This window comes from Ptychodera flava, chromosome 4 (genome assembly GCF_041260155.1).
Source record: "Ptychodera flava strain L36383 chromosome 4, AS_Pfla_20210202, whole genome shotgun sequence".
NCBI classification, from domain to species: domain Eukaryota; kingdom Metazoa; phylum Hemichordata; class Enteropneusta; family Ptychoderidae; genus Ptychodera; species Ptychodera flava.
In genome coordinates this window covers 3,161,700-3,188,513 of record NC_091931.1, presented here as the reverse complement: position 1 = coordinate 3,188,513, position 26,814 = coordinate 3,161,700, and the positions used below count along the sequence as shown (strand labels likewise).

General features: G+C 40.0%; 1 protein-coding gene across 1 annotated transcript in view; it reads left to right on the top strand.

The window, feature by feature from the left end:
• Window positions 1–26,512, top strand: part of LOC139130693 (E-selectin-like) — a 160,805-nt gene extending 134,293 nt beyond the window's left edge. Inside the window, exons 19-26 of the mRNA XM_070696443.1 lie at window positions 14,117–14,235; window positions 14,479–14,667; window positions 15,200–15,391; window positions 16,073–16,271; window positions 16,563–16,805; window positions 25,014–25,202; window positions 25,750–25,959; window positions 26,265–26,512. Of these exons, the coding sequence (XP_070552544.1) occupies window positions 14,117–14,235; window positions 14,479–14,667; window positions 15,200–15,391; window positions 16,073–16,209 (637 nt within the window). The 3' untranslated portion in view covers window positions 16,210–16,271; window positions 16,563–16,805; window positions 25,014–25,202; window positions 25,750–25,959; window positions 26,265–26,512. The remainder of the gene's footprint in view (window positions 1–14,116; window positions 14,236–14,478; window positions 14,668–15,199; window positions 15,392–16,072; window positions 16,272–16,562; window positions 16,806–25,013; window positions 25,203–25,749; window positions 25,960–26,264) is intronic.
• Window positions 26,513–26,814: the final 302 nt, after the last annotated feature.

Below are 26,814 nucleotides of genomic sequence, written 5' to 3'. Positions count from 1 at the left end.
CAACTGCTGGTATTACAACGGTGGAAAAAGTTACCTTTACGAGCATATACATTATTTTAGAACAATCCCATTCAAAGAATCGGACACGGTTATCAATGAAAATATAAATGTACCACGACGTAGCATTAGAGGTATCGCTATACTCTTCACTAAAAATCAGAATCAGACAGAACTGAACAGTGAACTTTTCTTTAACCCATCCATTGAATCTGTGTCTGTATCAATCGAAGGCATTGCAAATAAAGTGTACGCTCAGAAGATGATACCAAGACAATTTTGGCGAGAGGTGCGACGGTATTTTGCTGAAGATAAAGATTGGTGTGAAATTGATATAGATGAGGCCGATTATTTGAAGAATAAATTCTGTCTGTTTATCGATCTGCGTAGCTTTAAAGATATTGAGTTTCATGGAAATGGTTTAAAAGTAATGAACACAAAGGACGGAATACAGCTTGAGATCCTGAAGAAAGAGGCTCAATTAAGGTTGGCGATGACGCTCGCGATGACAATATATTTGCCCACATTTATGTTATCAGTGATGCCCTGGTCTCTATTGAAAATAGTAGATTAAAGTCTTTACAATATTAACCATGACCCGTCGTCCGTCCTATCGGCCATGTTTCTGCCAGCCATTCGCCTGTGTCTGGATTGTATAACTGCACACGTTTGATATCATTTGGCGCCATCATGATTTTACTACGCTTTTCACTACGGATTTCTCCAGCCTTTTCCGTACAAACTGTACAAACTGTGCCGGCTCCGGCTTCCTTCCCAGTTTCAAACAGATCTTTATAATCTTCAAAGTTCAAATGTTTTCTAACACAAACATCTTTCACCCCTTTATTTTTTTTCGTCTCCGAAGTTGGAGTTCGAAAAGCATACACTTTCGAGCGTATGCCGACAAAATCAAGAATAGGTTCACCATTCAACTCATCTTTAAATTTACCTATCACTTTTTTATTAATCTTCGGAAAGTTGGGGGTCACCATGGGTCCACTCATCCCACTAGTATCATATATAGACTTCTCACCATTCTTTTCCACATCTTCTCGGACTATATCATTGAAAGTTACGTCCGGATCCGGGATCGGTACACTGTAAACAAAACTGTCAGTATCCATGTAGGCTAATCGTATTCCAGGGAACTGACTCGAAAGTAATTGTAATGCGTCTCATACATAAGCAGCTTAGAAAGTTCCAGTACTGCGGCGCCGATGAAAACTGGTTTTACATATCTATGCTCATCCGTTTCAGTTCCAGTAGGGCACTGTCGCAGGAATCGCCATCCTCTTCGGAAGTTATGAAAGTTATATGTTTCATCTTTGGATTATACTTCTGAATCTTTTTACGTCCACTATCCGTGCCGTTCCAGTCCGAAACAAATTTAAAGTCTCTGTACTTTCGAACATCTTCTATTGTCTTACCGAACATTGCATTATTCATCAGCTTATAGAAATTCTTTTCGAAATCTGTCCTCCCCTTTGCCCTCATTTTAGTGTTAAAGTCAATATATTTCGCGAGACATGGAGCTTCATCGAAAGCAAGCACCCGATAAATCTTTTTCAATCTCATTCCCATCCGAAGATAGAATTCCAGCAACTTGTAGTGTAAGACGTATCTCTCTCTATCCATCACACTTGTAATCAGTCGACCCGCTGCCTCGGAAATTCATAGTGATGCGGTGCTAATGGCAAATCGCTGTGTTCTTCATGTAATTCGGGGGGATATTCTAAGTCTACTTCTAGAAAACTTGGTGGAAAGGTGGAACCAGGTCCCCACGCTCCGGCTCCGCCCCCCGCTCCCCCCTCGGCGGCCCATTCCTCCCACTCTTCCATCGTCATCCAATGAAGTCCGCCCGTAGGCATTGCCTGACTCATTGCCCAGCCGTAGAGATTGTTTGCATCGAGATATTTTATTTCGGTCACCGGCTTCTCTGGATCGTAATTCCCGCCGGCGGGGCCAGCGTAAGCAGGATGATTTGTCTGTAAATAATGAATATTACACTGGCTGATGCCGCCTCGAATTCCCCGTTGTACGAAAGTCATCTGCTCAGCATCTTGAATGAGTTTAAACTTATTACCCGTGTAAAGTAACATAGCATCCCATGTCAAGCCGGGCGCTGACATATAGATGGGCTGGATCTAACTTATATGCTTCTAAACATGTGTCACGAAAATTTTCAAATATATTTGCAAGAAGTAGAACGTCAGTCTCACAATAGAATTCCATATAATCACGAATCGTCTTACATCCAACTTCGTCCCATACTCTTAATGCATGTTCGTAATCAGACTCTGAAATCCCCTCTTCCGTCAATTCGCTATAAAATTCCCCCCTCTCCGGGAGCTGGTCCTCTTCTAGTCTGTCAACCGAGTCTAAATATTCGTAGGGGAAGAAACCTTTCGCCCTTTGAATGTCCGGGTACGAAAGTGGGGCCGCCGTCCACCCGTGGGTCTCCGGCACAGTTTTGCCAACTTCGCCAATGACCCCATCATCAGCTGAGCACTGTCCATAAACTTTATAGAAAAGAAACGTCTCTTTATCTCCCTCTTCCCTCCGGCAACAACAATTGAGGCGTGAAAAATAAATGTTTTCGAGAGACCCATAATTCTCCATTGCTCGTCTTAGCTATGATTTTAGGCTCTGGTCCGGAACCCCCATCATCTCCTTCGGTAACGATTTCATGTAACTTTTTCAAAATAAAAGAACCATCGTATCCCTTGAGGTTGTGAAAGTAGATAGGAATGGTTCTCGACGGCCGGCATCCTTCGCAATAGAAGGTCGCCTCCTCCTTCACTACTCGGTATCCTGCCGGCTCTCCACATGCAATACAGACTGGATCACATCCGTCGCGCCGGTAATTAGAAGGATCCCTCATCGGTATTATTTTCCAATAATACGATTTCGAATAATACTCGGCCCGTTCTTTCATATCCTTTAGAAAGTCTGTAACACAGGAGAGACCTGTGAATGTTCTTTTACCATAAACAGTGGGTCGGCCCGGGCCTCGTTCCGAAGGTCCCCACCCCGTTCCACCATAACATACGAAAGACAAATTGGAATGTGTCGGCCGGTCCCCTTCTCAATAATTGCCTCAGTATCTGCATAGACGACGTAGGGAGAAGGAACCTTCTTCCGATGTCCTTCAAATTGACACACTTCCTTAGGAAAATCTGGCTGGGCAGTGTCTGTTCCACAGTATACCTGATGTTTTTCTAATTCTTCTGTTGACTTAAAACCTCTTTTACAAACCATACAAATACACTTCGTCTGCGCTCATTCTTTCGATTAGTACGAGAATTACGAAGGCGATTTCCGCAGTAATTGGTACGAAGTGAGAACGGCCGCCGTCTTTGCCAACTATCAGTAAGATATTTGCTATTTGATTCCTATCACCTTCGGAACGGGCTTCACCTTCGGCTCCGCCAGGGGCACTATATAACACAGTTATGTCGGACGGGGGAGCGGGATCATTTTCGTAGATCTGAAATACTTGAAGTTTGACCGCTGGATTTTGCTGCTCGAAGCGCCTGAATACAGTCAGATCGGCGGGCGTAGGAAAGGGAATACCTTCCCAACAGTAGTCAGCCATAAATGGGGCGTACGTATTCCATTTTCTCCTTACCTGACCACATTTCTTTTCACGAAACTCGGGGTCGGCAACTTTAAACTTGCTACGATGGCGTATTGAAAACAGTTCTCGCTGCCCGAAGGTAGCACCAGATCGCTCACACAATGCTTATTTTTTAACCATCTGGGAGTTGGACTGCGCCAGCCCCGAGTAAAACTTCTACTAGAATTACTTCCAAAATTAAGTATCTCCTCGAGAACGAGACCAGAACCCTCAACATTTTCAATTGTATCAAGCATACGATCGTAGCGATCTATTAATTGTTGCCCCACATCCAATCCCGATCCTCTTACATCTTTTGTGTATGTATCATTTAATTTAACATACAATGAACGCGGTTGTGTATTACCAGTTTTCGGATCCGATAATTTGACTTCCATTTCGGTATAAACAGAGTACATCTTTCGGGCCCCTTTGACCATACCTTCAATATCCACCAGCTCCCCGATATCCTTGACTCGCTTGACTTCAGGAAATTCTTTTCGTAAAACTGCTCCCTTGAATGCTGTATGTAATCGACGGGCCATAATAATCTTTATGATATATACTATCCTAAAATTTTTAAAATGAAAAAATAATTATTCTATGATAGGTCATCAAAATCCACTATAATATTTTTGTCAGCATTTATTTGTTTATATATCTCGCCTAATCTTTCTAAGTCGACTAGTTCTTCCGCATCTTGAATTTCTGGTTTATTAGGCGCAGCACAAAATATTAATCTCTCAACAGTGAAAGAAAGAGCACGCTTACTTAAGCGCGGTTTAAATGCTAAGAATTCTATCTTACTACCTTTCCTGATATTACGAGGTACAATAGCAGGATTTTCTCGGACTGGCAATGGGCTCACTGTTTTAAACCGCAGTCAATTTCTTGAACCATATCAATACATGTAGCGAAATCGTGAGCCCCTCTCCCTCTCCCTCTTTTAAACTGAAATTTAAAATACGCAACTGGCTGAGGCCCCTCGCTCCCTCGCTTCCGATACACTTTAGATGGATTGTAAAATCCAGTCTTGGAGTTAGCGGCCAAACTTGCAGCATAACTTTTAGCAGTGCTTGCATCGAAACTTTCACCTAGGGTACGGAATACTATTAAATCAGTAAACTTTTGAAGACTCGGTTGCCAACGGACACACACCCCATCGCATGTAGCAGGATCACCTCCCGAACCGTACTTAGGTCCGATGTTGAAAACTACTTCTAGCTCACTGTCTACGTATATGAAAGGATCTACCAATGATTCACCAAATATGAGTTTGCCGTCACTGATTTGAATATTCTCTTCTCTGGTTTCAAGTATTTTTATTACAGTTGAAATAGAAAGGATTGTCATTGTCTTATCGTATATATCTTAATAAAAAATAATTTAAAAAAATTTTTTTCTATGATATAGTATCCTAAATGTCATACATATTCATAAATGGACCAACTGGAAGTGGTAAGAGTTACGATGCAGTAAATTTGGATCCGTATCACGTACCAGAATTTGACACTAGTTTTTCCAGCAACATTGCCGACTTTATAATGGGCGCCACGTTTCGATTGCCGATTTTCAGAACCAGTTTATAGAACATACGCTTAGTTTACAATGTCAGGCTGGGAGGAGGGGAGGGAGGAGGGGGCCTCCCTTCAGAACAATACATTATTTGTGACTCTTCCATAATTCAACATCTGACTTTTTCTCGAATCCGGGGCGTTTCCGTGGCAAAGGAAGAAAAAAAGATTGTTTCTAGAGCATTTGACCATTTACCCAGTTTCATTATCATATTCAAAGATATGCCTTGGGATTATTGCAGGCGGAATGTGTTGACTCGAGCCAGGTCGTACGAAATAGCCGCCTTAGAAGAACTAGAAGAGATTCACAACAAGTTCAAACAGACTTTCTTAGAAATTTGCCACGACTACAGACTTCCATGTTTGGTAATTCGGAACGCTCTTACCCCCCTCGTTCTCAAGAATATACTTAATCCAACAATTGATACCGAGACAGTCGGGCCAGTAGAATATCCACGAGCTTTTGACTTTGGAATTGCATGGAGCGGCGGCAGCCAGGGATTTTTAATAGACGGTTTTTCCGAAGGTGAACTTGAAAAAGCGTACTTCCCACCTGGTCAAGAACAACTAGAACAACCTCGAGTCTCACTAAAGAACCTACACAAACTTCTTAACGCTTGTGAATCTGTGTGTGCTTATAATGCTTCGTTTGACCTACGAGCACTTGACATTATGAAACCTTACGGTTCTGTAAGGGACTTTGAAGTTACTTGTCTATGGCTCATGTCAGTTGTGTACATTATACTTCAACCAGAACTTATCGATAAAGCTGAAAAAGGGGGACTCGAAAGAACGGACTGTGGTAACATGAGAAGTCGTTTTGAAGATCTTGCAAACTTAATATGTTCAGGAACCGAGGTACCACCTCATCCACATACGGCCAAAAAAGATGCAATAAGTGAACATTACTTACGACAGTACATGATAAATACTTGGCCAGGTGGGGGGTGGAAGTGGGGTGGTAAACTGACACTTTCGGCTTTCAAGAAATTAAGACTTTTTCCATGGTACTTATTGAATAACTTTCGTAAATACTTACGTTAGTACTTACGTAGTACTTGACAAGTACCATGGACAGGAACTTACGTAGTACTTGACAAGTACCATGGACAGGAACTTACGTAGTACTAATAACATTTTCCTCTGGCTCCCAACTATTGAAACTTTCTGGATAACCTTTCCATTTTATCAGATAATATTTCTTTCCTCTAATTTTTTTCGTCTTCAAAATTCGTTCTACTCTGTACAGCTCGTCGCGTTCCGAAAGGGCACTCTGAAGTTCATCGGAGTAGAAAGTGCCGAGTATTTCCTCTCCATTCAGATCTTTTATTTTGTAAACTGGTGGCGTTCCCAGTCCAGCTGCGTACACAACTTTTGAAACACGAAAATCTCCTCTGTCCAATTTGGTAAATATCCTTTCTTAAAAGTGGTCTTGTATTTTGTAATCGGAACCGTTCTCCCGGCTTGAATTCAGGGTGGACTCCCCCGGCTGCCAACTCAGGACCGAATAGTGTATAAAATGCCTGCCAATCGTTGTCCTCTGTTACGTCCCTGGGTTTCATTTTGATACTTCCGTGAACGGTGTTATTGTAATTCTCAAGAAGTTGTGGTAAAATAGAAAGCCATTCTCGTGTCTGCCTGTATGTAAAGTATTTCCACATCATCGTCTTAAGCGTCCGATTAAAACGTCAACGACGCTAGCTTTTTTATCACTGTAGGTGTGAAACCAGTGAATTCCCACCTCCTGGAGCCACCCTGCATTTTTCGGTTCGTAAATTCCCGCCCCTCATCTGTCTGAAGTTTGTCGGGCCTTCTCCGGATTTCTTAATCACGTCTTGTAGCGCCTGCAACGTATCATCCGCTGTTTTTGACTGTATCGGTCTAGCCCATGCATATTTGCTGAGCACATCGATTACTGTCAGCATGTATCGAATGTTACGGTTCTCTTTTGCGAACGGGGGCGGGAATTCCACGAGATCCGCTTGCCACTGTGAGTCTATCGATGTTACGAAAACGCGCCGGCCCGTAGCACGAGTACGAGGTACCGGTTTATGTAGATTATAAGTAAGCTGAGTTTTTAACCAGTCCTGCACCTCTTTCTTGGTCACTTTCAGTCCGCTGGCCCGTGCTGCGTCATACAATTTTTGTACACCTCCAAAACCAGTTTTCGGGTTGTAATATATTCTCTAAGAGTACCTTCGGCTTCAGCTTCCATAATTGCTATATTATACGAAAAATTTTATGTCGTACGGATGCTGAAAATTAAATACTAGTTTACTGAATTTTATCCTTTTCAATTGCTTGATTAGGCCACGGCTTCCCGTTCTGAAAACTCCATTCCATGTTCTTTTATATAGTTGTGTTCTCTATCTTGTTCGATGTGTAAAATAGTACTAACATCTTTATGTTTGCCCTGAATGGTTTACTGATACTAGTATATTGCTGAGTCAGAACCCAGACAGATAGTCCGTAGTGTCTTGCGTTGAAACCAAGTTGACTAAAACATCACTGCGCTTCTTCATATCTTTGGACCAGGCGCAGTCGTCGAGTACTATTAAAGTGTTCGTGCCGGCCCACTCGTCCCGTACGTAGGCTAGTGTATCATTCACAGCATCGCATCCGACCGGAAATATAAACACGTTGTCATCGGTGAAAATGAATCTTCTATTATACGTTTTATTAATCATGAATGTTGGGCAAATGAAAACTATATATTCGAATTTCCTTAAGTACGGACCGGTGAGGAGGTCCAACATAAATTCTGTTTTGCCAGAATCTGTCGGTCCATTATAATCATGTTGAATGGCGGGGTAGCGAATATTGACATTCCTCTGGATCTATATATTGTACATAATAGTAATGAATATTGCTAAAGATAACAAACCAATTTTGCCGAATTCGTGAATAGGGTCTGCGCCGAGTGTTGCAGATGCTGCCCGTTCCGGGGAGGGGAGGGGAGGCCCCCGAGTCGTGTCATTGTGAGGTGACTCTCCGGGCTCGTCCTGCCACTTCACGGGATCCGCCTCCCCTTCCATCTCGTGTACAGCACTTTCTCGAACTTCCGTGTTTATATCACCATTCACCCCGAAGGACATAGATTCTGTTGCGTATTGCAATTCATTATTATAACCCGAGATTGCCGGGCCCGAAAGAATGACCATCTCAGACGGCAAGAGAAGTAAATTGGGTGAGACTGCCATATCAAGTTTGACACCAGTATTCATTATTGTGTCTTGATATCGCCTATAACTGATTACTTTGTCTGTATTACGAATTTCATCTTCGAGGAGAACGCCGAATTCTTTTCGGACTTGCTCTGCGCTGCCAGTATCACCCACAATGGTACTGCGAATATTAGCTTGTGCGCCAAGTATGCAATATACGTAGGCTTCAAGGCTTTCATTGAGGCGGGCTAGGCCAGCCTTTGTTAGTCCCGAGTCTCCCTTCAGAGGAATGAAACTATTGTATTGTCCCTCCGATCCATCATTTCGGAAGAAATATAGTGTGGTCGGTCTTTGTCGGGCAGTATATGTTTTTTCTTTCCAAAAATTGTATGTGTATAGAAAACGCCTCCGTCGGCGGAGAGGAAAAAGTCATGACCGTTGTATATCGCTTTTGGCTGTCGAACAGGCCCACGATTAGTGTAATATTCATATCCATAACCAAGACCTTTATTTTGACCTTTTCGATATCGAAAGTCGGACTTCGTTGGACTTATATTTCCAAATTCTGTACATAGAAGTTCATATTGGATGAGATTGTACGGATTGTCGCCCGCTTTGAAGGTGGGGGTATCGTCTGGAAGTGCAACGCCCATTTCGTGAAGGATACGACGTATTGTAAAATAAACATGGAAAACGGCAGAATGATCGTATTTGCGGAGGAAATTTCTTATCGAAGAGATGGGCGAATGATATACCACAACCAGTAGTGCTGCACCATACGGCGAAATTTAATTGCTGGTCCCAGTATTTCATATGCGGACTGCCCAGCCAGACATTACTTTCTTTTGCTGATCGATGAGTGATTACGTTATCTTTAAATATATCCCGTGGATGAAAAGTAAATTTATCTGTCGGCGTTACATATATTTCTAAGTCCATGAGAATAGGTTTTATTCCCCCGTCCGGTTTGGAAGGGGGGGTATCAGCATGCTGTACTGTCGGTACGCTCGTCTTATTCAATTGAAAAGCAACTGGGAATAAGTCTGTACTCATATTCGTGTTTCTATATACATATAGATTTAAATGGAGGAGAATTTTCCCGGAATCCCTGTCGGAATCCCTGTCGGTACGGTTCTGTTAGGGGTACTAACATTCCAGACTATGTTAATACTTTATTTCGGATTCAGGTTTAAACGAATTTTTATTTTTTAGTAAGAATAGATAACATACTGCAAACAATGGAGAATTTAATAAAGTCATCAGCAGCAGCAAATATGGCAGCGCAGTCCGAAGGGGCTTCGGCGCCTTCGGTGCCTTCGAACAATAATCAATCCATAATAGAGACAAACGTGAAAAATACTCTGTGTCATCGCAAGTGGTCAAAGTAAGTTATTTTTGGTAAGGAGTTTACAGTTAGAGAAGTGGAAACTTGGAAAGATGAATTCATAACACGAGCCTTTAAAGTCTATGAAGCGAAATACAGTTCTCTTATAAGTGATACCATCACTCAAAGTTTCAAGATCTAGGAGCCCGCGCAATAGTCAGGTAGTTCCAATCGATGATCGAGATAACTATGCCACTGATCTTAAAAAGGATTTTATTCTAAACAGTGAAATAAAACGATTATCAGGACGGATAGCTTACACATGGGGGCCCCTGATTGCTCTAATTTCCACCGGTTTAATTACGGGTAAACATTTAATTTTAAAAAAATCGGGTTTAATATAGTACCTGAAATAAATGGATTCAACTTCGCCGACTCAGCAAACGGAAACGGGGCCGTCGACTCCGTCAGGGACGATCCTAACACCAACACCGGCACCTCCGACACAGCGCAACGTAGAGAAAGTGGTGTTACCGCCGAAGCATCCAGGGAGAGTTGCTGCAGGGAAGCGACTAGCGGAATGGAACAGGCAACACAGGGAGAAGAAAATAAAAGTGCTGAAGAGGGAGGGGGAGGGGGATAGTGATGCGGTAGCAGACCTACCGCCTACAATGAAAGAACAGTGTGATAATAATTCACGCTGGTATAATAAATGTTATCTTGTTTAGGAATTGTGGGAGTTTCATTGACTGCATTAGGACTATATTGGGGGCGTGCTCGACATACCCCCTGTCCCGTTAATCGATCGAGTCCAGATCGGAAAGATCCTCCCCAGAAAGCGAAAAAAACAGAGCACGTAGCAGCTCCCTCCGGAACAGTTCCGACAGGGGAGGGGGAGGGGGAGGGGGAGGGAGGACCCAGCTCCTCTACATTGTATGAGATGGATTAACTCCCCATATTTTTATTTTTATTTTTTATTTTATATACTAGTCAGCAATCATGGATATTAAAACAGTTGTAAACACAATGTACGATGGTATTGTAATCGCAGGACTTGCGATGGGATATCTTATGATCTCCAGCAAATTTCTGAAAATAGAGGTTGGCGATCCAAGTCGTCCAAATTTGACTCGATTGGCAAAATTAGGTGGTGCGACTGCTGCCGCAGTTGCGACCAAAGATCTCCTTGAACAGAAAAATATTATTCTGCAGAACCTTATACTTCGTAATAATATTCATCGAACACTTATACTTAGTAATATATACAACGTACAACGATGATCATTTGGATTGAAAGTCAAACAGGTGAACCAGTCACTGTTAATTTTTACCCTTGCATTGACACGACACAGTTTACGAAGATAAGACTGCTAGAGTGCGGACTATATAATTCATGGCATAACATAACATCAACGAATAATGTAATAAAATATCAAGAAGGTGACCAACCGAAGAAGACTAAATCAATACGTCCAGGTAACTACAATATCGATACGTTAAACAAAGCAATCGGGTTGAAGCAAAAAATTAATTTTGAAAAACATCTGCCGACAAACCATGTTTATCTAACTTTGGCTAAAGATATTAAAGTCTATTTCAATGCTACAGGTAGCTTGCCAACGTAGTTGGTTTTTCAGATAAACCTGAGGACAACCCAGTTATAAAAAGTACTATGAGTCCGAAGAAAGTGGATTTCTTAACAGTCACTAAATATATAGTTCATTCAGATGTAGTCGATGTTACTGGAAATTATGTTTCATTTGGTTCGGGTGCCTCCGGAGGATACATACAGGGGAAAGTATCGAACTGTTTACAAATACTTCCCATCCGGGATACGAGAGAAATAAGTGAAAAGGTTACTTACGATTTTAAAAACGGAGCAATTTCTATGCCATTGAGAAAAGGGGGAGATTACATGAATTCAATTCGTATCTGGATAACGGATCAGGATGGAAACATGATCGATTTCAATAACTGGCCAATTAGCTTTTGTATTGAATTATTGTAGTCCCGAAGCGGGCCCCTACCGGTGTAACATAAACCATCCCACGACCAATCCTCCAGCAATATAGATCATCTCATATTTCTTTTGCTCAGGACTGGGTTGATAATAATCTGAGAATTGAACTGCCCCTTCGGAACGGCTTTGCACCGCTTCTGCTTCTTCCAGGATTTCTGCATCTGTATCTCTTAATTCTGCCGCAGCATGCGCGTCCTTTGCCTGATTTTCTCTTTCCCAGTCAGCCTGGAGTAATCTTTTTTCTGACCAGACGTTGCGATCATGTTCAAATTTTTCTAATGCTTTATCATGTCGGACTTTCTCTTCAATAAGAGCCTCACCATTCCCAGAAAGCTTTTGTCCGATAATATTTCCTCCTGTGAATGCTGTTGCATTTAATACAGCACCGAGAACTGTCATTCCTATAGCTGAAGCCATGACTGTGTATTGTATATTACAAGGTATTATTTTAATTTTCACTGTATATAGGTCCCTACGGAGTATGTCTGATCCAAGTGGCTTCGGTCTAGGTACAATTCGTATGCAAAATCTTGAGCTTGAAGATCTGAGTGATGTTAAAGTTAACAATAATACTAAGATGGCTGCTAATCATAATAAGGATTACGTCCTTCGTTATAAAGACCGCGAAAAATATTTCGTTTTAGCCAATGCCGCGGTGCAATCCCACGAGCATGCTGTAGAATTTTCCGAACTTAAAGACATTGATGAAACTGTAATTGACGCCACAAAGGCTTCGAATGATCCTACTCCTTTTGCTCTGACATGGGATTCGGCTAGTCAGAAATTCATGCCTTATAATGTGCCGCGTAACATCTTAGATATATTGGATAGTGAAATTGCAGGAGGTGTTGCTGAACCACCAGGAACTCCGAATGTGATTTATTTTGATAGCAATGTAAACAAATATAAATTGTTAGATTTTCGTAGTTGGCTTCTCCTACAAATCCATACATTGCACTTCTTGGTATACCGATTCACCTTAAAATTAGTCCTCTTAATACAATAATGAAGGCAGATAATACACTAAGAAGGTGGATAAACGAGGGGGAGAATTATTGCTCGTATACAGCTAGCGGAGTTCCAGTTAGATTATTTTGGGACACAACTTTAAAGAAACTGGGTCTTAAAAGTGACGGTGATGAGGCAGCTGAATTAACTTTACAGACAGTAAATCAACAGATGACTGATAATATGAAAATACTTCAACATGGTAAGTTCTCATTAGATGTGTAAAGTTAGCTACTGGAGATGAATTTGACGATTTGGTTGGATATTATGCTATGAAAACAGATAACAGAACAACTTGTGATATTATCATAAGTATTGATAAAGATCGGGGAGGGGAAATGAGTATTGAATGTTTTGTTGGTGGAATAGAATAGAGAACGACTTAGGAACTACATTTGTACGTAAAGATAAAAGAGTGAACACTTTAGATATCAGTACCATTCATCTGAAACGTCTCATATTATTTGAAGTAATGGTCTTCCGTCACATTTTAAGTTCAGAGGAAATTACTAAAATTTTATCTATCAGGTGAACAAGTTCGCACCTATAGGAACTCCGAGTTCAAAAAACCTACCAGAAATTCAGACCTCAGTCATGCAGTAGGAAAAAATTCACATCAGCTAGACTCCGCGACTGACTGACAACGGGGGTAAAAAAAAAGCTCCTTTATATAGGCTAGTTTGATGGTGATGACTCACACGGAATTTCCCGTACATGTATAAACATGTTGTGTGTGACTCAGCAGGGAATTTCCCCGCTTAGTTCAGGACAATGCACTGCTGTGCGTGCGTGAGTTCGTATATAGGTCAGGGTTATACTTTAGTTACATGGATGGTTAATTTTTCCTTCGCTTCATGTAGATAAATGAATAAAATGGGGTGTAAAATTCTTACTCTGTCCCAGTTGTCCACCTTTACTTTACTACTAATATTAAATTTGTATAGACCAGAAGGAACAAAAGCAATGTGCCAAATGATATAGTTGGCACGATGATAGCCAGAACAGCTGAAAGATGACACATCACCTGAACGCGATTGGTCACGCTAAAACGACGTTTTGACTTATTTCATTTAAAGTCTGGTGCCGTTGTATTGATTTATAAAGAATAAATATAAAGAAGGATGTCTTGCATCTGCCTTCTGTTTTATTCACTATGAACGTTTGAGGACTGGGGCATTGTCACGACTCAGATCATCGAAATTTCAAATCGAAAATGTCAAAACGAGTGTTTTAGAATATGATATATCAAGAATCACGACATCAGAGGGGTTGGACGCAATTTGTCACAGATTCAGCAGCGGTTTAGTGAGACATGTTTGCTTATATTTCTTTTTTATTTGTTTCAATACAAATATGTTTTTGTCCAGATGATATATTAAAATAGTAATCTTATCAAAAACGACTGACTTGCAGACAGTTGGCTCATAAAGGTCCCGGGGATGTTTTCGATGAAGGCCAAACAACAGTGACTTACACAGCGACAGATCCAAGCGGTAACTTTGCCCAGTGCAGTGTCATCGTTACTGTACAAGGTAACTATAACTTGAAATTTGTGACAGAGTTAATATTGTGTAAATGGTTTACGTACATGGTCATCCGTGTATGGTCTCCTGGTAAAGTTCCTATCAGCAGGATGAAACTAGTGACTAGCCGAGGTGACTATTCGCGATTTATCTATAAAACCCATATGGAAACCAATACCATACATTATGTATGAAGTTGAACCGGCCTACAAATGCCTGTTTCTTGATAAATTTTATTTCGTTCATTTTTAGTATACAGGTGTCCTGCCCTGCCATCGCCAACAGGTGGTCAAACACAGTGCAGTGGTTTAATTCTGGGCCAGAATTGTACGATCTCCTGTCAAGAGGGATATGAACTCTTAGGTCCATCGGAAAGAGTATGTTTAAGAAATGAGACCACAAGGTCAATGTACTGGGACGGATCGTCTGCCATTTGCCAGAGTATGTACTCTGATTTTTTCTCTAAGGCTGCAAGGGATAATCGATCTCGATATAAAGTTTAAGAGAATTTTACGATATGTGGCTTAGTATATTCATTGCCACGCCATGCATGATTGCAAATGTTTAAATGAACCGATGTCTCCAATTTCCCGCCTAATTAATTGTCAACCTTCATCTGCGTGGTTTCCGTTACGTAACACTAAGAAAGGCATTGAGAGTATAGACTTAAAGTTTACTTTGCAGTCGCCATGACTTGAAGAATACAGCAAAATTTGGTAGATTTGCATTTTGTTTTTCAAAACGTGACAAACCAATCATGGAACGACTGATCGAATGTAAGTCGGATTCCAGGAAGTACGTATTTGTGTCTAATTTCACTAGATTGGGCTGGATTGATGATGCACAACAAATTTAGGCACAGTACAGTTGCGATAATTTAGAGAACATATTATATATCGAAAGTCAGATTACAGTAGCAAATGTAAAATCTTTAATATTTGTAAAATTTTGTGACTTCTATTTCGTCATCTAGTTGTAAAATGTGACGCGCTAGCCAGTCCACAGAATGGTTTTAAATCAGGATGTATTAACGCACCACCATTACAAGAAAATTATGGTACCATCTGTACATTGTACTGTAACTATGGTTACGAAAGCGCTGGACCATCGCAAAGCCTTTGTCAAGCCGATGGTACTTGGTCAGCCGACAACTTTACATGCTCTGGTAACGTTGACTTTGTAATCCAGTAAATGAAATGTCTTAACAAGATGATTTATTCAAAAACATAATGGATTTGTTTCTAGTTTCTGATTGTCGCCAATTACTACTCGATACTTGTGCCTTATGTGTTCGTTACCCTTCTTCTTTTGCGTACGTAACAAATTCTTATCATAGTATTCCCAAACAAGCAGCTGATATATAAAGAAGATGCATATCGTATTGTCAAATTTAATCTTCACTCATTGTATAAGATTCGAATGGAATTCTCTGCTTGGAGCTGCCCTCCCTTCGTGCCGATGAATATTTCAAGTATTTTGTTGTCAGAAAATAACTGTTGCGGTACGCTCATTCCAAAGTGATTAGAGAAAAGAAAAGGAAAATAACCTTTGCCGAGTGTAAACGACCAGAAAACAATCACTGTTTTTTTGCCAAATGTCTGAAGGTCGCATAACTGAAAGAAAAAATATGACATTAGATCAATCAATAGTAAAATTGAGTAGATGTAATTCTAGTAGGATTGCCGTTTTAAATAGAATATTTATTCACACATCATTATTAGTTACAGTAACCAAGACGACAAAGTATATACGTCCAAGAAAAGAACATTAGTACGAAACGAGTTGTGCTGAGTGTTGAAATGCGCAAAGTCGTAATAATGTGCACGATGTTGTGTTTGTATTCTAGCTGTTCGATGTAAAGCGTTAAAGGCTGTCAATGGAATCAACATTACACCGTCATCGTGTATGGATAACCCTACCTACGGTCATACTGCACATCTCACTGTGCTCAACAAGGTTTACATTGGAACCAGCTGGGCGTGAAATTGTCACATGTCTCGCGAGTGGACAGTGGTCCAGTGATCATTCAAATCTCACCTGTGTTGGTAAGCCTGTTCGTCGAAAGTAATTCACTGAAGTTTTAAGATCATGCACACCTGTGTTACACATGTACGTTGCTTACAGGGGGTATTGCCCAACAATAAAACAACCACGCCCAGTCACCGTCCTTCCTTGCAGAACGATTTGTCAATACTTTTGTCGGATCAGTCTCTAAGCATATCGCAGTTGAATGCGTATATCACTGGGCATTGTAACGAGATCACCAAAATCATCTTGTTATGCAGGACGATTTTATGTTAATCTTTTCACTCGACTATTGTATTTCCTCATTTCAGACAAAGAAGCGCCAACTTTCACAGATTGTCCGGATGATGTCGTTGCATTTGCAGACAGAGCCTCTCAATCGACAGTGGTTCGCTGGAATGTAACAGCGGAAGATAATGACGGTGTTGTACCAACAGTCACGTGTAATAACCCTCCCGGCTCGAACTTTATATCTGGTGATCACACATTAGTATGTACTGCCACTGACCAGTCACAAAACCAAAACAGGTGTACCTTCCAGGTGTCTGTTCAAGGTAATAGAGTTAATGTCCTAGCATGCTGGCCTGATCATATTGCTGTGCAGTTGTTTTGCCAAATATATCTTAGTTTAATGACATATGTACTGTTTTTTGTACCGTTATGTTGACATAGAGGGTTGCAAATATATCCGTACACATGTAGGACAACTAAAGTAATTCACAGAAATGTTTGTCGATCGGTTGATCGATTGACTGACTGGTGGGTTGTTTGTTTTGGTTTAACACAATTGGAACTATTTTGTGATTATAAGATCTTGAGCATTTTGTTGTAATCTATTTAAAAATCACGAATCTAACAGTGTTTTTGTGTGAAGACGAGGGCAAATTTTATAAATTATTGATAATTGCACAATCATCAAATACATCTATAACAAATTTTACATTTTTGTCTAGCTTTTCGCACTCTCAGGAAAGGAGAACCCATTAAATGTAACTAATTTGTCAATTTTGTTTAGGTTAAGTGAAAATACAAAGTCCCTTTCCAAGGTTGATTTGTAGGCATTTGCATTTCTCACCGAACGATGCATGATAAAATTTTAAATTTCGATGGTAAAATGGCCTTCTACCTCTACCCAAATCAGTTCTGCTGTAGTGTATGTTTTTTTGGTGATCTCTCTTTCAAATGATTTGGTAGATGTTAAGAAAATGACTTGTACATTTATTTATTTCATATACAAGGAAATGAGACCTGGTAAATTTGATTAAACTACCCTTTTCTTGTGAGTGTGCTAATTAATGCTGGAAAATTTTAAAAAAAATCACTGAACTATTTCAGCCCTTCTATTAAAAATGAACTATTTTTGGTAGATACAAAGAAATGTAATCAATATCATCTGTCTGTTGAAACCTTAAATATTAACGGCAGGAACCAACAGTTTTTGTCTGGAATTTTTAGGGACTGTACAGAGATGTCTTTGCAGCTTTCAGGGACCACTCCGAGGAGACCCTAAATCTTTTAGAGACCACACTGACTTGACCTTGAAACTTTCAGAGACCACCCAGATGAGTCCTTGAAACTTTTAGGGACCACCCAGATGTGACCCTGAATCTTTCAAGGACTATCCTGATGTGACATTGAAACTTTCAGGGACCACCCAGATGAGTCCTTAAAACTTTCAGGGACCACCCAGATGAGTCCTTGAAACTTTCAGGGACCACCCAGATGTGACCCTGAATCGTTCAAGGACTATCCTGGTGTGACCTTGAAACTTTCAGGGACCACCCGGATGAGTCCTTGAAACTTTCAGGGACCACCCAGATGAGACCCTGAACCTTTCAAGGACTATCCTGATGTGACCTTCGCTTGTCAGCTTGTGCATTCACAAGCATTACTTGGTAAAGCTGACAGGCAGACAAATCACTGAAAAGATTTAGTCCAACTTCCTGCACATACAGCGTCAATATTCATGATGGTCGAAGTTAAGATTATGTAATGGCTTAACACAGCGTCCTCATTGCTCCTATGTGTGACTGGTCGGCCGGCTCCCCAAAACACGTCTTTGCATATTTAGGGACTGGACGTAAATTAGCAGTGGGGGAGGGCTGGGGGATTTGGGGGAGGGTCACAATTTTTTGAGCCTCTGTTTGGGGGAGGGTCACAATTTTTTGAGCTCCTCTAAGGGGGAGGGTCACAAATTTTGGGCTTGTTGTCGGTGCACTAAAGGTAGAAATCAAATTGTTTGTATAGACAATTATGCTCACATGACATCACTCGCACACTGCCTCTTACTTTCTATTAAGTGCTCATTCCCAACTCTCTGTGTATCTCTTCCCCACCATTATCTTAAATAGGATTGTCTCTCTTGTTGCTATTCTTGTCGCCATTAAGTTTGTAGCAAATCTAATCTATTGTTCCTCAGCTAACCCGTGGCATTCTGGCTGCCAGTGTATGCATGTAGTGTGTTTCGTTAATAAACATTGGACAGTGTTTTTGCTAAAATTGGGGAACATTGGGAACCCTGGTAAAATTTCTGTTGTCCGCTAGTATGACTGATATACCAAGGCTAACCCTGGTAAATGACCGGGGAACCCGGTAATATTTACCTAGGTATCACCCTTAACAAAAACACTGCTGGATATTACCACAATATCTTACATTGTTCCACTGATGTAGTCAATCTTGAACCTATAACTATTTGACAATATTATTTCTCATTCCACTTTTTGTTGATCAACAAAAGTTCCCTCTCTTTCATAAGCCACTTCCCTTTAAAGTTTAAGGCCAAGCTCCACCCTGCATCAGTCACTTTATAGATACATGAATTTTAGTTTTTAGAGATACTATTGTTTGAAATTAAGAGTAAGCTTTGGTGTGATAATTAATAATTTTGATTCAAGAAAAGTGATTTTAGTATACTTAAATATTTAGGTACTGTCATCTGATTGGTATGGCTACTTGTGGCATTTTTCAAGTTTATATTGGCTTTACCACGTGGGTACTATCTTTGGAATGGATAGTGTTCATTTGTGTTGTGATGGCAGGATATATGACATTTGTTGAAATTTAATGTGGGTAATTTATACAGTGAATCAGCCATGTTGATCATGTATTCAGATTGAACTTGATTAAATATGGTGAAATCCCAATGTCATTTCAGAATATGGAGACTTGATTGGTCATTAAATAGTGTTTGCCACTTCTGTGTCAAATCAGGATCAGTCTATCCTCTATTATCTAGGCTGCTTTCTGTGATATGTTTAAAATGCAAAGAAACGAGGCACAAAAATTGACAAAGTATTATCAATGTTAAAACACCATTCAGCATTCAATCCATGACCATACTTTGAATTGTTTGCTTAAATTATTGCTTGAATAGGCATAGCCTTTCTGTTGACCTTTCCCCACAAACAGGGCAACATGACCAAAACTTCTCATTGTCTACTGGAACACAATAGTACATTTTGTAAAACTGGATTTGATATGAGTGCAATGAGCACATGTACAGGTATTTTCAGTTCTCTGACTACACAGGTCTATCAGGAATATTATAAAATCCAGTGAATAATTGAGTCATGCACACATATATTTCTATATCTGTTCCAGGAACACATTTTAAACATACATCGTACTTTCCCATATTTCCTCCCCATGTAGAGATTGAACTGCTCAATACATTGTACATGACCAATTATATCATTGTTATGGAGATCAGTGTCACATTGTGTTTCCAGTATTCCCTCAATTGTCAATGTGATACATTCCAAAATATGAATTTCACTGATGTTTTGATAAATATTAAATTATAATTCCTTAGAAAAAATGGCAGGCACATGCATGTGCATTAATATAAAAGAAAACATTTGAGGAGCATTACTTATGACAATCACTCTTAATGGAGTATAAGTGTGCTCTATTCCATTATGAGCCAATCCATTCATTATTGGAATTATTGGACAGTCTGTTGAATCATAACATTCCACATCTGCAGTTCAAAGCCAAAGTGAAAGGATACATATTTACTGCCTACTTTACATGATATATGCCATTGACTTGATGTAGTAGTCTAAGCCCTACGAGAATGGTAAGAGTATATTCAGCTATTGGCTGCTTCGATTGCCTCCAACAACGGCATACTCATCACACAGGTGCACCAACAGTCGCAACGCGAAGGCCTATGCACCTGGTAGAGAGAGAGAGCTCTTTTGGGAATTAAAGTTAGTCTTTGCGTAGCGATGGTGGTACACATATCCTTCTAGCGTAGGGCAATATTGCCATTGTACCTCAATATTTGGACTGCTGTTTAGGTAGGACGTCAACTTGATCAAACCCTAAAATCTAAAAGCTTAAACTCGAAAAAAGGCAAACCCTTCAGTTTCGGAACTGCAGCTACATAAAGCAATATGTGATACCACGGTACTACCAAAAGAGTGTGGTAGCTCCTAGCTTTGCATGGCAGGGCTGTGTGTTACAACAATGTACCTGCGTTATACGGCCTGCGGTAGGAGGTCGTATAACGCGCGCTGGTAACACACAGCCCTGCCATGCAGAGCTAGGTACTAGGTAGTTCCATGGTGATACTGATACGCTCCTGCTGGGGAAAACAACACCGAGACTTGTGAATTGCAATATCAACATCCTTCCGATCCTTAATATATTTTTCATAAGCCAATAAGTCAATCATTTAAACATACAGACCTATTTCCGGAAAATGATAGGCTAAAATGTACAATGTACGTCCAGAGAACTTCTACAGTGGTACAGCGCGAAACTTGTAAACAAACTTGTATGCGTTGAAGGTATTTGAATATTTTTAGAATGATGTTCACAGTCACACTTGGAAGTAGTGACAATTTAGTCAAGTTGTAAGTGAAAAATATTTGTGAAAATCGTCATTCAATACTTAGACCTCAATCAATTTTGACAGTCAGGAAGAACGGACAGAAATAATTGAGTGAAATTAATGACTTACATGACGAATCTCTGACTTAAAATGACGTTGAAATTACTGTCATTTTCCAGAATACATGTACGTACCAAGCTTGCAGGTCAAGTGCAGAGGGTCAAGTATGATGTGAAATAGGCCCAGAAGAAAGTTTTTAAATAGCTTTGAAACAAGCGGACTGCCAATCTTGTTTAGTGGTCATCTAGTAATAGTATCAAGACTTTAACTTTTCACATAATGCTATGCTTGGTGTCTACCTCCATGGTGAACAACATACCGGTACATGATTCGGCACTCAGCAGAGGACTGCACTTTCATATTGGAAATATTTGTGAGTTCACATGGTGGTGTAATCTTACATCCCTGTTCAGAAATGGCTAATATTATTGGTCTTCTGGCCAGAGGTCCATATATCTTTCTTTCATATTATGACTTTGTTTGTGTACCGTCTATCTGCTGTCTGTTCTGTGCTGTTTTGTGTCTATGTTTACAACTATTGTCTTGCGAATTCTGACCTACTGTCATTGGATTATGGATTGGTATGATTGCGATTATTTTATTATGATACTTTGGACAAAGCTATTTTGGCAACATTTTACAGTACTATCTTGTCAATGCACCAATTATAAAAATATTCATTGCCACCATTTTAATACTTCAACAGTGCAATGGTCATGCTGCTTGACACTTGAATTAAAAGAATCGCTACTAGATATGTACCAAGTTAAAGGGACAAAGTTGCTCATTATTGACATTATTTTGCCATTTAAATTTCTTTTGATAGATTATTCTCACTGAAATATGCTCACTGTCTGGTTATTGCAATTAAATTCTCACTTTTTATAAGGCACATTAACATGTGAAATTTACTGTGACAATTTTTGGTACATACCTTAAATTAAATTATTAAGTGACCACATGTTATATCCATGCATGCATATGAGTTGAGCTGTGACAACCAGAGATTGCAATTAAGCCCATTTCAGTGAGCAGCAGAAAAGCATATATATTCAACGGAAATTAAAATGACCAAAAATTTGTCAAAAATGAGTGACTTTGTCCCTTTAATGGCCAATGAAAATGGCTAAATTCCATGTTTGCTGTTTTGTTATTTTTGCCTGTCAGTCACTGTAATTTGAAACAATGGTGTATGGACAAGATGTTGGTTTTGTTGTTTACTTTGCAGGTCAGAGTTATATAAATTCATAAGATTTCAGAATTTTTCAGTATTAGCTGCTGTATTTTAGCATGATATGCTCTGTATTGATTCAGTTTGTCAGCCTAGCTTGATGACACTTGAGCAGTGGTGTCATTTTTGTGTCCAGTGAAGTCTTAAACTGTTTTTGTGGTTAATTGTTCCACATTTACAAGTGTGCTGACAAAGTGGAAAATAAAGCATTTCATCAAACTTGTGCAGAAAATCAACAATGAATTCATTTAATCATAGAGTTTATCCTATGGTGTTCCCCAGAACAATTAATACCAGTACTCTCCTTATCTGGTGATTGGTTTACTATTAGTTAACCTGTTCACCCCCAATTCCCTGTAAACAGGTCCACACTCACCATTGATAACAATGGGATTGGGCCAAACCATGGTGGTGAAAGGGTTAAACAGTGTAAGAGTTAAACAGTATATTAAACCATTATCATAACAATCAAAATGCATATTGTGTAGGCAGAGAAATCAGGGGTTTCCTTTTTATTAAAAGTACTGAAAAATCTGTAGCATAGAATTATCGAGATTTTTTTCTACAAGATTAGTTTTACCCATGCTGGTCAAATGGGACTGACACCATGTCATTGAAAGTATTCTTAGGTAAGGCTGACATCCATATCTAGACTTGTTCTTGTCACAAGCAGAAGCAAATAAAAAATTTGCAGACATCCCTTGCTGGTATCCATCTATATTGCCCAGTGTTGTAAATCCCCACCTCAATTTTTGATCGTTGAAGATTCGATCAATTTGTAATATTCTATTTTTTTGAAACTGGGGGAGGGTCACAAATTTTTCAGCCTTGCTTTGGGGGAGGGTCATAAATTTTTCAGCCTTGCTTTGGGGGAGGGTCATAAATTTTTGGTCACTCTCTTACGAAATCCCCCGGCCCTCCCCCCCTGCTAATTTACGTCCAGTCCCTTATCACGACGAGATCTACAAGGCATGTTCTTCCCGGCATAAATGTGATAAACTGGGCAGTGGCTGAACCTTCAGTCGACTTACACGAGCAAGCCTTAACGATTAATGGTAATTTACTCGCTGGTTGAAATATGCTGTTACTAGCCGACGCGCTGCTGGTCTGAACAGTAAACAATTAATTATTCATAAACAATCAGTTCATAATGGCACATTCCATTTTAACCAACAGGGGCATCTAGGATTGTGCGATTGTGTAAGGTCCCGGGTAAGGTACATGTTGCTCTTTTATGCTGTAAAGTTTTCCCACCATTTAAAATACTATGGTTGTATGTTACAGTCTTCATGATTAATTTGGAGATGTAGTCAATGATACTTTTCTACACTGAATCGTACACCAACTAATATGGTCCTTGCTAATTTACATAGTAAAGGTCACGGGTCACATTGTTGTGAGGCCCTGCATTGTTTCAAGTCGAGTGTGTAAACAGCGTGATGTTCGAATGGATTTTGACTACTGCACTAATTCCTTCGTCGGGAAAGGTTGCCGATTCTGAATGTAGGACGTCCATTACCCCAATTATTTAATGACAGGACTACATGGAAAGCAACGGAATACTGGATATCTCCGACGAATTTGATGTCTGTTACCACGGTCCTTTGTGGAGTGATACTGACAGTGCTGTTCCCGATCTTGACAATGATGTCAGCAACTGTGATTGTAGTGTGAACATGACTAAGACTATGAGTCCTTGAAACTTTCAGAGAGCAACCTGAGGTGTCTCTGAATCTTTCAAGGACTATCCTAATGTGACCTTGAATCTTTCAAAAACCGACATTGCAAGACGAGTCTTTGAAACATTCAGGGACCACCCTGATGTGTCTCTGGATCTTTTAGAGACCACTCTGATGTGACCTTGAAACTTCCAGGGACCACCCGGATGAGTCCTTGAAACTTTCAGGGACCACCTGGATGAGTCCTTGAAACTTTCAGGGACCAACCTGAGGTGCCCCTGAATTTTTCAAGGACTATCCTAATGTGACCTTGAAACTTTCAGGGACCACCCAGATGAGTCCTTGAAACTTTCGGGGACCACCCTGATGTGTCCCTTAATCTTTTTAAGGGACCACTTAGATATGACCCCTAAACATTTTTTAAGGACTGGCCGAGAGAGGCACTTTGAAATAGTTAAGAACCAATCAGATATGATCCCGAAACCTTCAAATGCATCCAGGTCCTCTAAACAATACAGCAATCATCAAGTTTTGACCTCTAATCTTGACATTTTTAAGAATGTGTATCAACGAGATGAATTATCCTTAAAAAATTGTCTAAAAGGATAAATTTACAATTTTTGAAAAGCAGATGGCTTTAAATACTACAATTTTTTTAATACTACTTAAACATTTAATTCAATAATTACAGTTTTGATGTTTTCACTAGAAAAATTGATAATTACTAAATGCTTTGAGTAAACCCTCTCTTAGAGAGCACATTCTGTGACTTTTACTGTTCATCTTATAATCACAAAATAGTTCCAATTGTGTTGTTTATTGATTGATGCATGTTGTATGTAACCCCATAACCTCACAAACCTATTTCTTTTCCACCAAGGGAAGTTATCACACATGACTTGCCTGTTGTCCGTATGAATTGATATATGCCTCTTTTCATTTCTCATAACAGTTCGTCAGTGTTTGTCACTCGCTGTGCCAGCATATGCTAATTTGGTGGGTACATGTGATACAAGCTATGGCAGTTCATGCACAGTAGAGTGTCAGACGGGGTATCGTCTTCTCGGATCAAACAACTTCACCTGCGAATATAACGGCAATGCAATGTATTGGTACACGGTGCAGCAACCATCATGCCAAGGTAACAAGGAAAGAATTGTTTAATTGAATATTGAATCCCCTTTGATAAGTTAAGAAATTGAATGTTAATCATGTGTTGATCAGATGACAGAGGGTGTCTTAGTTATGGGATGAGGACACTTTAGGATTTCTTGTTGTGGGGAGAGGCACTCGGAAGTTTTAGTAGTGGGTACGGAAGGCGAACATTGTGGGTAGGGTGTGGATGGGTAGGAGAAGTTTTCCAAAGCGAACAGCTTTTACTTTCCTACAAAATTTCATTTGGCGTAAAATTCTTTTAAACACTGAAAGCACCTTCGGGTCCAATTTCTTGAAATAGGCTTGTTGGCTGCCCCTAATACGGGCATTGGAAGATCATTGTCGAAGTGTTTGTTGAAGTACCATGGGAATAGCAGTCCTACAATAATCGCCATTGAATATGTATAATTGATTCGTGTGTGACTGATTCGTTTTTCTGTGTCAAAAGATACGTTCAGTCCTGTCAAAGGTTTTGAATTTTTGATTGGCTTCTCAATGAACTTATTATCATATTTTGTTTTCCTTGTCTTCAGTAATCGAATGTCAACCTTTGACCTTACCGGAAGAAGTTCACGTTGCTCCGATCGGTTGCGGTGGACCGAGTGGTGTTCAACGTGGAACAGAATGTCAGTTTTACTGTCTTAATAGTTTCACCTTGATTGGAAACGACACCACATCTGTTACCTGTCAAGACTCTGGCACTTGGAACCGTGATATAGGAACAGATCACCTATCCTGTACAGGTAAATTATTTCCAAACAGTGCTGCAACACAGCTTCCAGAAACAACCACACTTGTTGCACACCCTAAGATACTTTCTGTCAAAACTTGCAGATACCAATTTGAAGATCTTGGCTCAATAGTTTCAGCATATTTATAATTCTAAATTTCTTTCTCTAGATGATGTATACAAATGCCATGGTAATAGTATGTTACACTGGTTTACAACACAGATTTAAACTGAAGGTTGGTGTTGTAACTAAAGTTTAAGCAGATCGTGAATCACAGGAAATAGCATTTCCTTGCTCATCACGTTTTTTTTCCGTAGATGAAGAGTCGCCAAGGATTTCATCGTGTCCAAAGTCAATCCATGCAACTCTTGTGGATGTCTCTGGTGTTGAAGTTACCTTCACGGAACCATCCGCGACGGATAATTCAGGCCAAGCTCCAACACTTTCAAAGTCTCCTGCTCACGTCACCTCCCCGTATATCGTAACAAACGACACTACAGTAGTGTACAGATTTTGTGACGCGTCACAAATTGCGATGATTGTACCTTTGTGATTTACGTCACAGGTAAGACGACAGAGCTTGTACTTTTTGTCTTTCCCGAATTCTTACTCTATGACATCCTGTCAATAATCAGAAATTATCTGTCATATTTTATGTTCATTGAATCACCTTCATTTTTACCAGACGATCTGGAACCACTTGTCATATACTGCCCTGAGAATCAGACACTAATCACGACTACCCAGATGACAGTAGTGACTTTGACCGAACCTATCTTTGGAGACCCTCGTGGTGGTTCATTGAATATCATCAAACCTTATGGTGGCGTCCTCTCAAACATCACTACCAGCATCAACGCATACCAT